This window comes from Lathyrus oleraceus, chromosome 5, assembly GCF_024323335.1.
Source record: "Lathyrus oleraceus cultivar Zhongwan6 chromosome 5, CAAS_Psat_ZW6_1.0, whole genome shotgun sequence".
NCBI classification, from domain to species: domain Eukaryota; kingdom Viridiplantae; phylum Streptophyta; class Magnoliopsida; order Fabales; family Fabaceae; genus Lathyrus; species Lathyrus oleraceus.
The window spans coordinates 639,475,300-639,488,967 of NC_066583.1; the positions used below are offsets into that span (position 1 = coordinate 639,475,300).

Genomic DNA, 13,668 nt, shown 5'->3' on the forward strand with positions numbered 1-13,668 from the left:
AAACTTTCTGAGTTTGAAGTGCCATTACACTTCTACCTTTCCTTATCATGGAATTTTACCCAAAGCCCGGGGCTTTTTTACTCTATGGTTTTCCTATTTTTAGCTAATTAGGAAAATATCGCATTATTAACATGGATCATTCACAAATAAGGTTTCCGCTCAATTTTAGTTAAACATCATACCCAAGTAGGGGAAATGATTAAGATATCAATTACACAAGAAAGGGTTCCAATAATGGATAAAAATGATGGGGCCAGGGGTCTATTATGGCCACACGTAGTGCCTGGTACACGTAGGTTCAAAAATTAAGACTTCCATGATAGCTATCGTGAGCTTTGTATTTTCTCATCTTCTTCGACGTTGGATGATGTATGCGAGGAAGAAGATGTGTTTGAACCTATTATCCTTGTGATTAGATGGAAAAATCCTCTTGAGATCAGAATGCATCATTGACTTAATTGAAAAACTACCCTGCTCCTGGTTAAGATTAAGGGTTTTTATGAATAGAAAAGAAACATCGACTTCTAGCTCGAGGGGATTAACTATGGATTATCTCTTTATTTCTCCAGTATTTGAGGAGTGAAACAATGTCTTACATCATCAGCCAGGTCTTACTATTAAAAGCATATGTCAAAAAATTCAGTTATTTTGTTTACATCATTCTTCTCCTAAGTTTGTTAACAGGTGAAAAACAAAACAAAAAGGCGTTGATTTTTTTTATGATGGCATAAGAATGAGTTAAAATGAATGGATTGATTCCAAGAATCCATTCTCATTTTATTAGAATTACCCTTCAAAGAGTACAAATTTTAAATACAAACAACACTTAGCAAAAAAAAGTCATAACTGGAAATGATAAAGTCTATTGATCCTAAGGATGAGCTTCCTTGTTGATCCGTCGATTTTAGGAGACGCTTCTTGAATTTAATACACTTATAATATATAAAGGATAGTCATTCACCAAGGGGACTCCTCTTCGAAAGTCGACTGTAGGTCTTGTGCTTTGTGCTCACATCGAGCATTCTTGTCATGACTTGTAGAGTATGGACGAGGGAATGACTAAATGATTGTAGTTTCATTAGGGCATCTCTGAGTAAGTCAAGAGACATTAGTATTGGAGGGTCTGTTATGAATGTAGCTTCCATGTATCTTTGAGATGTGACACCTCACAAAAAATATTTCAGTTCTACTTCTTAACTTATGGTTATTCTCAAGCTTAGGTTTTATCTTCTCACATAGTAACAGTCACATCCAAATGATATGTAGAATAATGTATTAAAGAAATAATAAAAAGCATAAAATATAGAAAAGAAAAGAAAATAAATAATAAATAAATAAAACAGAGAAAAGAAAACACATAAAACCCTAGGACAAGAGGTTAAGATGGACTCTCTTTAGGGAAGTAGGACTCCCCAACAGAGTCACCAACTGTCACGACAAGAAAATTTACAAAGTCGTCATCATCCTTTATTTGTTTCTAAGGATTAGGGAAATAATGATAAAACTTAAAGTTAAAGGTGAGATGTTAAGGTTCAGAAGTCGATTAAGAAAGAGAAATGTATTATGTACCCCTTACTTTCATTATAGTCAATAGGATCCTCCTCTAAATTTAGGGTTAAAGTGTTTATCTAAAGGATGTTTGCTTATGTCATCTATTAGTTGCTTAATTTATTTATTTACAAGGAATTATTTTATTATTAAGAGAAAAATATTTAATTAAGAAAGGAGGACAAAAAAATATTTTTATTACTATATTCGCTAGAGTGCTACAACTCTATGTCTATGTACATTTTGTCTCATAAAGTTATTACCCAAATCCAATTAATCAATTTTTGATTACTATTAATTATCCTAATTTTCACTAATCATTAACTATTTTAATTAATCATAAATGATTATAGAATAAACCTCATAACTAACTAATCCTTTATTATTTTTATTAAGTCTAAATATCTTAGAAATAAACCTAATTACCGTGTTAATCCTTAAATTATTTTAAATAAATCCTAAGATTACCAACATTATCATAATTAGATCCTAACTAAATATTTTTAAAATGTACAAAAATATTAAGTATTTGTTTCTTTATGATTTATTTAATTATCAAAATTAACATAAATAATCTAATTAAAATAATTAGCTTACTTAAAAGAATTAAAGATATATTTTAAAGCTTTTTAGGTTTTATGATATTTAAAAGGAAAGAAATATTTTTTGTATTTATTATTGTTTTAATGTTTTTAATTATTGGTTTTTGGTTTTTTACATGGAACCGTTTTTTTAGATTTTTAATATGTTATGAATTGATTTGAAAATTAATTTTGTTTAATGGTTTTGAACTAAATTATGATTTTGTTAATTGAAAATAAGTTATACCTTTTGGTTGTGTCGGTTTTAATTATGATATTAAAAAAAATTCATCTCATAATATTTACGTGATCAGGAGTCAAACACGTTACCATTGCATCACAGACCCTTCATGTTAATTTGTTTCATCATATATTTAATATACCGTATATAATTATAGTAGATTAATAAATTAGTAAAACTTAGTTGAAATTTTTTTCATTTAGTTTTAAAATAATGTATAATTACAGTAGATTAATTTGTTTCATCACTATATATTTGTCTTAATTTGTTTCACTTAGAACTTTTATACCTATTTTAAAATTTTAAATTAACTAAATATATATTTAATTTAATTTTATCATTGTTTTAAAATATATAAGTTAAAAATATTATTTAATGCAAATATTAAATAATACTCTTAAGAAATGAATATGCAAATATTAAATAATATTCTTAACTTATATATTTTAAAACAATGATAAAATAAAATTAAATATATATTTAGTTAATTTAATATTTTAAAATAGGTATAAAAGTTCTAAGTTAAAATAATTAAGACAAATATATAGAGATGAACATATTAATCTACTGTAATTATATATTATTTTAAAACTAAGTGAAAAAAGTTTCAACTAAGTTTTACTAATTTATTAATCTACTGTAATTATACACGATATATTAAATATATGATGAAACAAATTAACATGAATGGTCTGTGGTGCAATGGTAATATGTTTGACTCTTGATCAGAAAGTTGTGTGTTTGATTCTTGTTGGCGGCAAAATCAAGTTTTCTTTTCACAAGTAACATCCTCTACCAACTTGGTTATTTTGGTTTTTTTTTTGAAAACACGGTTATTTTCGTATTTTTTTTGAAAAACTTAGTTATTTTAAAAAAAAAATCTCTTTTTTTATATTATTTGAAGCTTTTTTATTAAATCTAACCAAAAACTAAATTAAATCTTAATTTAAAATTAAAAATAATCTAATTCTAATATAAAATATTATATATATATTTATATATATATATATATATATATATATATATATATATATATATATATATATATATTAATTATCCTAGGGTAGAAATAAAAATAACTATCAAATTAAAAATTAAATTAATAATAATAGTAATAATCTAAGAACTATTAATAATCAATAACAATAAAAATAGGAGAAATTACTAAAAATGGGCATGTGAGATTTGATTTCCTTCCATTTGATTTTGATTGAGATTGATTATATATTTGAGACTTTTGGAAACTAGGGTTATGAAGTTGGGATATTGGTTAAAGAAAGAATCATGAGTTATAAATTGATTTTATTTCTCCTTGTTTCATGCTTGATCGGTGTGATGATGAACTGTTTTTATTTTTATTTTTATTTGACTTATAATAAGAAAGAAACAATATTAAAAATTGTAATAAAAGAAAATATTTCGTTTAATACCTATTAAAAATAAAGGAAATTTATTTTTAATATTGAATTAACTAAATCTACAACTGAAAAAAAATTAATGATGACATAAACTTAATTAAAATTATAAGTAAGAAAAAAGAGATTAAAAATGACAAAAAATAATAATAATGGTAAAAAGAAAAATCATGTTAAATTTTCAACTAAAATAAACCTAAAGATAAAAAATAAAATTGTTAATGGTTATGGTAAAATGATGGGATATTAACAACTCTAAATAATGACCAATATACATTAAAAATAACATTATTGTTTAAAAGATAAAATAATATGGGTAAATAAAACAAAAGTGAGATATGATGACAAAGATAATTTTGTTAATTAATTGTAAAAATAGAAGTAGTTTTAGTGATACACAAACTAATAGAAATAACTATATGAAAAAGAGAAAATATGTTAATAATAATGCCAATGATTCATAATACTAAATGATAATAATTTAATAATATAATAGTATTAATAATCTAATAAAATTATTAACTTTTTTAAATAACTTAAAAGAGGAGCTTAATACTACTGATCCAAAGCCTTTTTTTCTTCGGAATCTATCTTGATTTTTTTGATTTTTCTAAATATAATAATTATTAAAAATAATTTAAACAAAAAATTTAAAAATTTAAAAAAATAGAAATGATAAATTTTGATTTTTTAAGATTAAAAATAAATAATATAATAATAACTGTCATAATTAATGAGTGATCTGTTGTTGTCAAAAATATGCTAGGGACTACCCCTTGAAAATATGAAGGTCATAATTAACTACAAGTTATCCCTCGCAAATGTCGTTATTAATTAAACATGTTTCACTTCTTTTCCACTATCCAATAACCCTTCTACCTCCCACTCATTTTTTATCTTCTCTTTAACCATTTAAATCATATCTTCAAACCTTCCACAAGATTTTCGAATTTTGCTTAAAATCATTTTAACATAAATATTTATGTTTAACTTTAATTTTGGATTTCTTTTCATTTTAAAGTAATTTAATACAATGTTTTTGTTCACTTTGTTTATCCAAAAGTGTCAATTTGTTCCTATAAAGAAGCTTCAAATCTAAAATTTATATCTTGTGTTACTTTTTTAAACTTTTTTCTTTTTTAAAATTTGGATATATTTAGTGTTGTTGTTGGTTGATATTGTATAACTATGTAAAAGAATTAAAACTTTGAAAATTATATATATTTATTTTATAATATTAAAAAAAATTTAAGTGATACTTTTGTTGGTTGATAATGTGATGTTAATTTAATAATATTATTAAAAAGTATATGTTTTTTTAATGTATATGTTTTTAAAAAAATATAATATTGATAAAAAAAATGTACATTTTTTTGATGTGGTATTGTTGATGGTTGTTGGTTGATAGTGTAATGTATATGTTTTTTTAAAAATAGGTTTAAATAGTTTTTTTGTCTTTGTAAGTTGACGTATTTTTTATTTTAGTCCATAATATTTTTTTTGAAAATAGTCTCTGAATGTTAAATCTTTTTGTTTTATTTTAGTCATTAATATCAAAATTTGCATGAAATTCTGTAATTTTTTTGTAAATTTAAAATTTGCAGGTTTCCTACTAATTTTCCTACAAATTTTTTTATGAATTTTTATTTTAGAGACTAAAATCAACCTAACTACTTTCAAAAAAAAGATTTAGGAACAAAAAATAAAAATACGCCAACTTATATGGACAAAAAGACTATTTAAATCTTAAAAATATATGTTAATTTTTGTAAGGATTAAAGAGTTTTTGGTTTCTATAAGTTGGCAAAATTTTATTTTTCGTCCCTGTATTTTTTTGTGTGGATAAAATCTTTAAATATTGAATTTCATTTGGACTTAGTCTCTAAAGTTAAAATTTGCAAGGATTTTCCGGTAGATTACCAAAAGGATTTTAACATTCAGGATTATTTTCTAAAAAAAAAAAGAACGAAAATAAAAAACACCATAACTTACCATTTGGGTTTATATATATATATATATATATATATATATATATATATATATATATATATATATATATATATATATATATATATATATATATATATATATATATATATATATATATATATATTTTATATTAGAATAAATGTTTAAATTAGTTAGTTAATCTAAAAATAAAAATAAATTTAGTTATTATTAATATAATTATATTTAACTTACCGATATAGTTAAATTATTAATTAAGTTAGTTAGTGAAAATAAGTTAATAACTTTGTATGAAGATAATTTATTAACAAATTATTGTATATTTTGTTTATATAATATTAGAATATTAGCATGTCAATAATATAGTATGTAAGTTTGAATGTAAAAGTTTTATAAAAATAATTTTGTAATTAAGTTTTACAATTTTTTAAGTTAATAATTTTATTATTATAATAATATTTTATTTATTATAATTATATTATTATATTTATTATAATATAATAATAATTTTTTTTCATATAATATTGTAAATGTTAGTCAGAAGTAACATATCAAAAAATACTAATCATCAATTTTTCAAGGGTTTAAACCATTCACAAATAATAAAACGTAGATTCCTTTGTTAGGGGCTTAAGCCCTAGCAAAATATTGACACATTGTACTACCTAATATGTGTCTACGCCTGCTTGTCTGCAATAAGAAATTTAGGGATTAGGTTTTGCGAGATGTTAATTCAGTGTGAATTGGTACATTAAATTAACTTATATAAAGGGTTAGTTGGTCATTGAAAATAGTTGGTAACACGAGCTTAAACTTCTGAAATTCATGAAATATATGAACAATATAACAAATCATTGTCATACATATAAGAATATTAAAATTACCATATAAGTGATCAATTAAGAAGTTTCCATTGACAAAATCTTTGATATCTTTAAACTTGAATTGGTGTGGAGGGATTTCGGGAATATCAGTCTTAGAAATAATTGTTCTTCCACTAAAGAAAAGTTTTAAATAACAAAAGCTACTAACTAAAATATGAGATAGAGTTAAGTAAGTTTAAAAGGATAAAGTACATGTAGAGTGATAGTGTTAAAATGTATTTAAGATGCAGAATATAATAGTAATAAAAAATGATAGGGAAATGAAGGTTATTTTTATTGAAATAACCAGTCAACCAATGTTCATACAAGAGTTTGAGAGAGAAATAGCATAATGATCAAAATTCACACATAACTAACAATACCCCTATTACAAGCATTAAATTGATCTCATGCTTTCACGTATTCCTTGAGCCTGATATTTTCCTTGCGTACTCTGTCACTTCTACGTGCTTCCACCTTTTTTGGTTGGTTATTAACCGAATTATTTCCTTCATTCACTGCATGTGCGTCCACCTATATGATTGGTGACTCATTGGTTTCTAGAAGATGTGTCACATTTATTTTCATTACAATACCCTCCCCTTTGAAATTAACCTTGTCCTCAAGGTTAAAAAGAGGAAACTTTTGTTGCAAGATAGCTACATCCTCCTAAGTAGCTTCAAATATGGGTTATTGATCCCATTGAACAAGGACTTGGTGAATTTTATGTGACCCCTTGATGATGGTTCTAGCTTGTAAAATCTCCACTGGCTTGATAATTGGTCCAATATCAATCATTCCCAACTTTTGATTTTTTCTTAAGCATCAATTATATGCTTGTCTGCTTGTTTTTTCATATACTATTGAACTTTCTCTAAGTTACCCTTGTTAAGAAATGTGGTTGGACATAACTCAATCCTACAAAACTGGTTGATAGAGTGAGGACTTCCCTCACTTATAAACTCATGTTCAGGCCATATATTATCCGATGTGAGACTCTTAACATACCCTTCACGCTCAGGACTAGACAAATTGTAACGTGGAAATAGATGTTGGATGGTCTGATAGTGTAAACCATAATAGGTGGCCCACCGTATCTTAAACGAGGTTCTGATACCATGTTAAGAATGTGTGATTGAGCCTAACTCAACCCTACAAAATCGGTTGGTGACATTCCTCCTGAAACTGTACTACTATTCATATTCCCATGCTTTTTTTCCTTCTCATTATGAAATGATACCATAACAACTATAATGAATAATTGTTAAGAAATGTGGTTGGGTCTAACTCAACCCTACAAAACCGGTTGGTAGAGTGAGGACTGCCCCCACTTATAAACACATGTTCATACCATATATTATCCGATATGGGACTCTTAACACACCCCCTCACGCTCGGGACTAGACAATTGAAGTGTGAAAATAAATGGTGGGTGCCCCGATGCAGAAACTATAGTAGGTGGCCCATCGGATCTTAAACGAGACTCTGATACCATGTTAAGAATGTGTGATTAGACCTAACTTAACCCTCAAAACCGGTTGATAGAGTGAGGACTGCCCCCACTTATAAACACATGTTCAAGCCATATATTGTCCGATGTGGGACTCTTAAACACACCCCCTCACGCCCAGGACTGGACATCTGGATGCGTGGAAATAGATGTTGGGTGGTTTGATAGTGTAAACCATAATAGGTGGCCCACCGGATCTTAAACGAGGTTCTGATACCATGTTAAGAATGTGTGATTGGACCTAACTCAACCCTACAAAACCGGTTGGTAGAGTGAGGGTTGCCCCTACTTATAAACTCATGTTCAAACCATATATTATCCGATATAGGACTCTTAACAATAATGGCAAAAAAATAGGTATAGAAGAATGGTTATTCAAGAATAAACATTTATCAATAAGAAGCCTTAAGTGAGTATAATCCGTTAAACTAAAGTAAGTTTAAGATATTAAGCATAAGTGGTTAACATAAAAGCATACATAAATATAGGTAAACATAGGTGAAGTAAATGATGAAAACAATGAAACGAAAGTCATAAACGATGGTAAACATGATAAAACAAAACAATATGGTGCATACATTTTGGAAGGAAATGTAGAATCAAAAAGGATATTGGTTGAATGAAATGAGGGTAAACATTAAAGATTGATATACTTCCAATTTGTATAAAGAAACAAAACATAGGAAGAAAGCATTAAAAATGGGTATGTTCTTGCATGAAATAAGGAAAAACATTAAGCATGAAATCAAACAGTAGAAAATGTGTAATAGAGCAAGAGTTCATTAAGGAAAAAGGGAAAGCACCTTAAAAGGTGCCACGTGGTGGCATGGAAATGGATGTTGGACAAACACAAAAATAATTAGGAAGGTGAAGGGCAAATTAGAGAGTTAATACGCATGTAATTGTAATAGTTGGATAATTGATTTGAAAAATCAAACGTGATTGAATATATTTTAAAAATTTTAAAAATCGAATTAACCCAGTTGCTTGAACTGAGAATCTAAAGAGTCATCAATTTATTCTATTTTTTGGACTGTGTGAGCTATTAAATCGATATGAACGGATTAAAATAGATAACAATCGAAGAACTACCGATTTTAAAAAAATAGACGCGTTAAATCTTTTCTTTTCGGACAAAACAATGCCATTTTGATATTTTAAAAAAATATTTAAAAATTAAAATATAAATAACATTGTTTATAACTTATTTAGAACAATTTTATTTTCTTTGAATTAAATTTAATGGATAATGTATTTTGTTATTCAATTTAGGATTGCAATAATTTATATTGCAATTAGATTTTTAGATTTATATTTTGCACTATTTTATTATGTGTGATGATTAGTTTTAGAATTTAAATTTAAAGAATAATCTTGTGAAATTATAATATTTTAAAATTTTAAATTTTTGTAGATAATATGATATTTTTTAGAGATCGAATCATCTGATTCGGCCAATTTAATAATTATATAGTTTTATTATAAATGTTGATTTATTCAAATGAGTTATTTAATTTAATTCAATTTGGTCATGCGATTCAATCAATGTCTCGGTGGTTCAAACGATGAATCAATGACACAATACCCTCACCGATTTTTAAAACATTGATATTTTAATAGTTGAATTAAAAACAAAATTTATAATATTCAAATATTTGAAAATACTTTATTTTTCTTATTCATACAAAGTTTATTGAATAATGTTAACTATTTATGTTAACTATTGCATCTTTTTAGAAACATTTTGCTGAGTTAAAGTTTATAAAATTTCATGACTCAAATATATTTTTGGTTCTTGCAAATATAATTCATTTTGATTTCATTCTTTGTAAATAAAAAATATTTATACAAATGCAATTTCAAAAAAAAAAGTTAGAAAAAGTCCTCAATGAGTTTTCTTAATTAAAAAAAAAGACTGAGGTGGTAATGTTTTGGAACATGGTGGAGAGAAATTGAGTTATTAATGCTGCATAATAACTGAATAAAAGACTTCTTTGAATTTTATGAATTTTTAATTTAGAAAGATGAGTATGGGTTAGGAAGGATTTTTTGAGTTTGTGCATTTTGAAGGATTTTTTGTTTTTATAAATACAATTTTTACCATTAACAACATTAATTAATCCAGTAAGCAATTGTCTTGTCAGCAACATTTTGCCACCTTGGTATTTTTACATTAAAGTTTCAAAACTTTATAAATATTTAGGTGTATATATCAATATTTTTTGCCTAGACTAAACTAAAATGACACATGTTTATAAAGACTACAAATATATTTATAATGCAGCTTAATGTCCATATCGTTGTCTTGGAATATACAGTGTATGATCTTCTATTCTATTTAAGCAAAGTTCTTGCTTTTACCAGTTATAGTAGAATGAAATCGCATATTGTCATTATTTTAGGAAATACAGTGCCATAATATTCTAAGAAATATAGTGGCACAAACTATTGTAGCACCATTGTTAACTAAAAAATATAAGTTTATATATGTGAGTTTCAAAAATATATTTTGTAAGATATTTCGGAAATGTATTTTCGTAATATTTTAAGCAATTAAAATGGAATATATAGTTGTCTTGGGAATATATAGTGTATGATCTTCTATTTAAAGTAATTACTCCATTTATTTACTTTTATGAATGAGATGTATTTTTGTTTTTCATTTTTGTTTTATAAATTGGGCAGTAATAATAGCAAATTGGGCTCTAAATAACGGGGCCCAGGATCCAATTGGGTTTTAAGCTACAATATATATAAACAGAATAAGGGTTCTTATCCCAGAAAGAGTGACGAAGAAGCAGATTCCGAATCAGAGGGGCGTAGGGAGCAAAAATGGTGAAGTTCTTGAAACCTAACAAGGCGGTGATTCTCTTGCAAGGCCGATATGCCGGTAAGAAAGCCGTGATTGTGAAAACCTTCGACGACGGAACCCGTGAGAAGCCTTACGGACACTGTCTTGTTGCTGGAATCAAGAAGTTTCCTAGCAAAGTGATCAAGAAAGACTCAGCGAAGAAGACGGCAAAGAAATCTAGGGTTAAGGCATTCGTGAAGCTGGTGAATTACCAACATCTGATGCCTACTCGTTACACTCTGGATGTGGATCTGAAGGATGCTGTTGTTCCTGATGTTCTTCAATCAAAGGACAAGAAGGTCACTGCACTGAAAGAAACTAAGAAGAGCCTTGAAGAGAGGTTTAAAACAGGGAAGAACAGGTGGTTTTTCACCAAGCTTAGGTTTTGAATTTTCACTGTTCTGTTTCTAGTTGAATTATGGAAGCAGTATTTTTTTAAGAAATATTATTGATTATTATGAATGAATTATGAAAATCAAATATTATTGATTATTATGAATGAATTATGAAAATCTGAAAATACCTTTTGATTTTTGAATCTATTTTTTTAACATAACTCATTAATTTTAATTTGTAATAGGCTTTCAGTCCAATAATTATTTTTTTAAATTTGCATTAATTAAAATTAAATTTATTAATTATAAATTTATTTATTTTAAATTATTATTTTCTCGTTTCAAAATAATTGTCATAATTTTTTATTTCATTTAAATTAAAAAATATATAATAAATAAATAAAAAATATTTTTATCAAACCATCATTATTTATTATTATTTTAAAATAGAGAGAGTGATTAATAAAAATTATTACAATTGCCATGTTATTATAATAAAAGATTAATAAATGTCATACCACATCATAAAAAAGATACCATGTATTAAATCTTTTTACACCTCAATATTTTTGAAACAAAAATTCAGAATAGAGAACAAAATTTGTTTTAAAACAAAATAAATGTAGATTGATTTCGTGAACACAAAAATATAAAAAGATTAAAATTGTAATTTAACCTTGTTTTTTATTTGAAAGTTACATTATTATTATTATTATTATTATTATTATTATTATTATTATATAAAAGTTTTGTAAATATGAAAGAGAAACAATAATAAAATTTAGAATACAAATACTTATATTATTGATTGATTATTGAAGTGTGCAAAAAGAAATAAAAAATAAAAGAGTAGATAAAGAAAAATGAAATGTCAAAGAAATAATTAATACTAATGATATTTCTCCAATGAAAAATTTTGTATGCGATTATTTTTAAAAAAATGAGTAATTTGATAAATAATCGATATATAATAAACTAAGGTAATTGTAGTTAGAAATCTTTTAATATAAAATAGTAGTTAGAATTTACTATCTCTTCATGACTTTAAAAGTTATATTTAATACACACAAAAATATGTGTTATTTTCCCTTATATATTGGTTGTGATTATATAGTTGGTAATGTTGTTGTGATGGAAATGCGTGACTCTAAGAGTCATAGTTAATTTATGAGAACAAAGGAGTATCAAATGTGTATGACTTGAATAGTTGTTTAGTTTTACGAATTATGAAAACAAGAAAGCCAAAAGAGAAATCTCAATCGTTCATTACTATCATTCTCCATAGTGATTAAATTTGAAGTTCTGCTTTTAATAGATTGACATATGTGTATTCTTTGCTTTTCGTTTACAAATGATTCGTATTAAATAGCAAAACCCTATATATAATAATCCAATTTTAATTTTTTACTTTAAATTTAATGATTAATTACTTGTGTTTTTATCATTTGTTCAATTAATATTCAGATCACTCAAATTTTTATAAATTAATAATAATATTTAATATTTAATATTTAATTTAAAATTAAATTATCAACTAGGAATATTTAAAGTTGATCTCTAACTATAATAATACTGATATTTTTACCTTACATGGTCACAAAAATTAGATTACAATTTTTTCGGAATAAGATCAAACTTTAAATATCTATCAAATATTAAAGTACCAACATCATGATATGAAAAAGAATAAAACAATTGGTTCATTCTAACTCTTTGGTACATGTTAAATGGTATAAAGATTTCAGCCTATTGCATACTGAAACAAAACTAAAAGAGAGGTTCAAGATAACCACCACGACAGAGTTTTAGGTACGGTGGTTATGTGGTTGATTAGAGAGGTGTTATTTGTAAGATTATCATTCCAACGTCAAGTGAGTATCTGAGAGTGGTGGAAATATTGTAATGTTTGAGAGAAATGTGGAGGCTCGTTGAATGTAGATCAATGATTGAGACGTGGAAGAAGGTTGTGCCTTTATGTGATGTTCCATAATGGAGGCCCACTTATACTTCAGTCAATATAGCGTTTTGGCTGGATTAGGCCAGTCTTATTAGGCCTTTGGCTGACCCAACATTAACCCCCAACTCTTTGCTATCAACTATGATGTGGTGAATGTTCGGAGAGAAGTAATTGAGACCGGTTAAAATAAGTTATATTGAAGGAGTAGGTCCATTGAGAATGTGCCTTCGGGAAGAGAGTGATCTCGGTTGTGGCATTGAGTGAGGGTAGTTAGCATTGGGAACATGCATGTTTAATGCTTAACATGTAGAGAAAAGTTTGCTTCAATGGAGGATTCTACATGCATTTCACCGTGTAGTGTGGGGAGGTTCTACGTATATGTGTACTCAAGTGCACTTC

At 26.1% G+C, this 13,668-nt stretch overlaps 1 protein-coding gene across 1 annotated transcript; it reads left to right on the forward strand.

Annotated features, from left to right (window-relative positions):
* The first annotated feature begins 10,884 nt into the window (after positions 1-10,884).
* Positions 10,885-11,499, forward strand: LOC127087527 (60S ribosomal protein L27-like). The gene has a single exon (XM_051028417.1). The coding sequence runs from the start codon at positions 10,959-10,961 to the stop codon at positions 11,364-11,366; it is 408 nt and encodes a 135-aa protein (XP_050884374.1). The 5' UTR covers positions 10,885-10,958; the 3' UTR covers positions 11,367-11,499.
* The last annotated feature ends 2,169 nt before the right edge of the window (positions 11,500-13,668 follow it).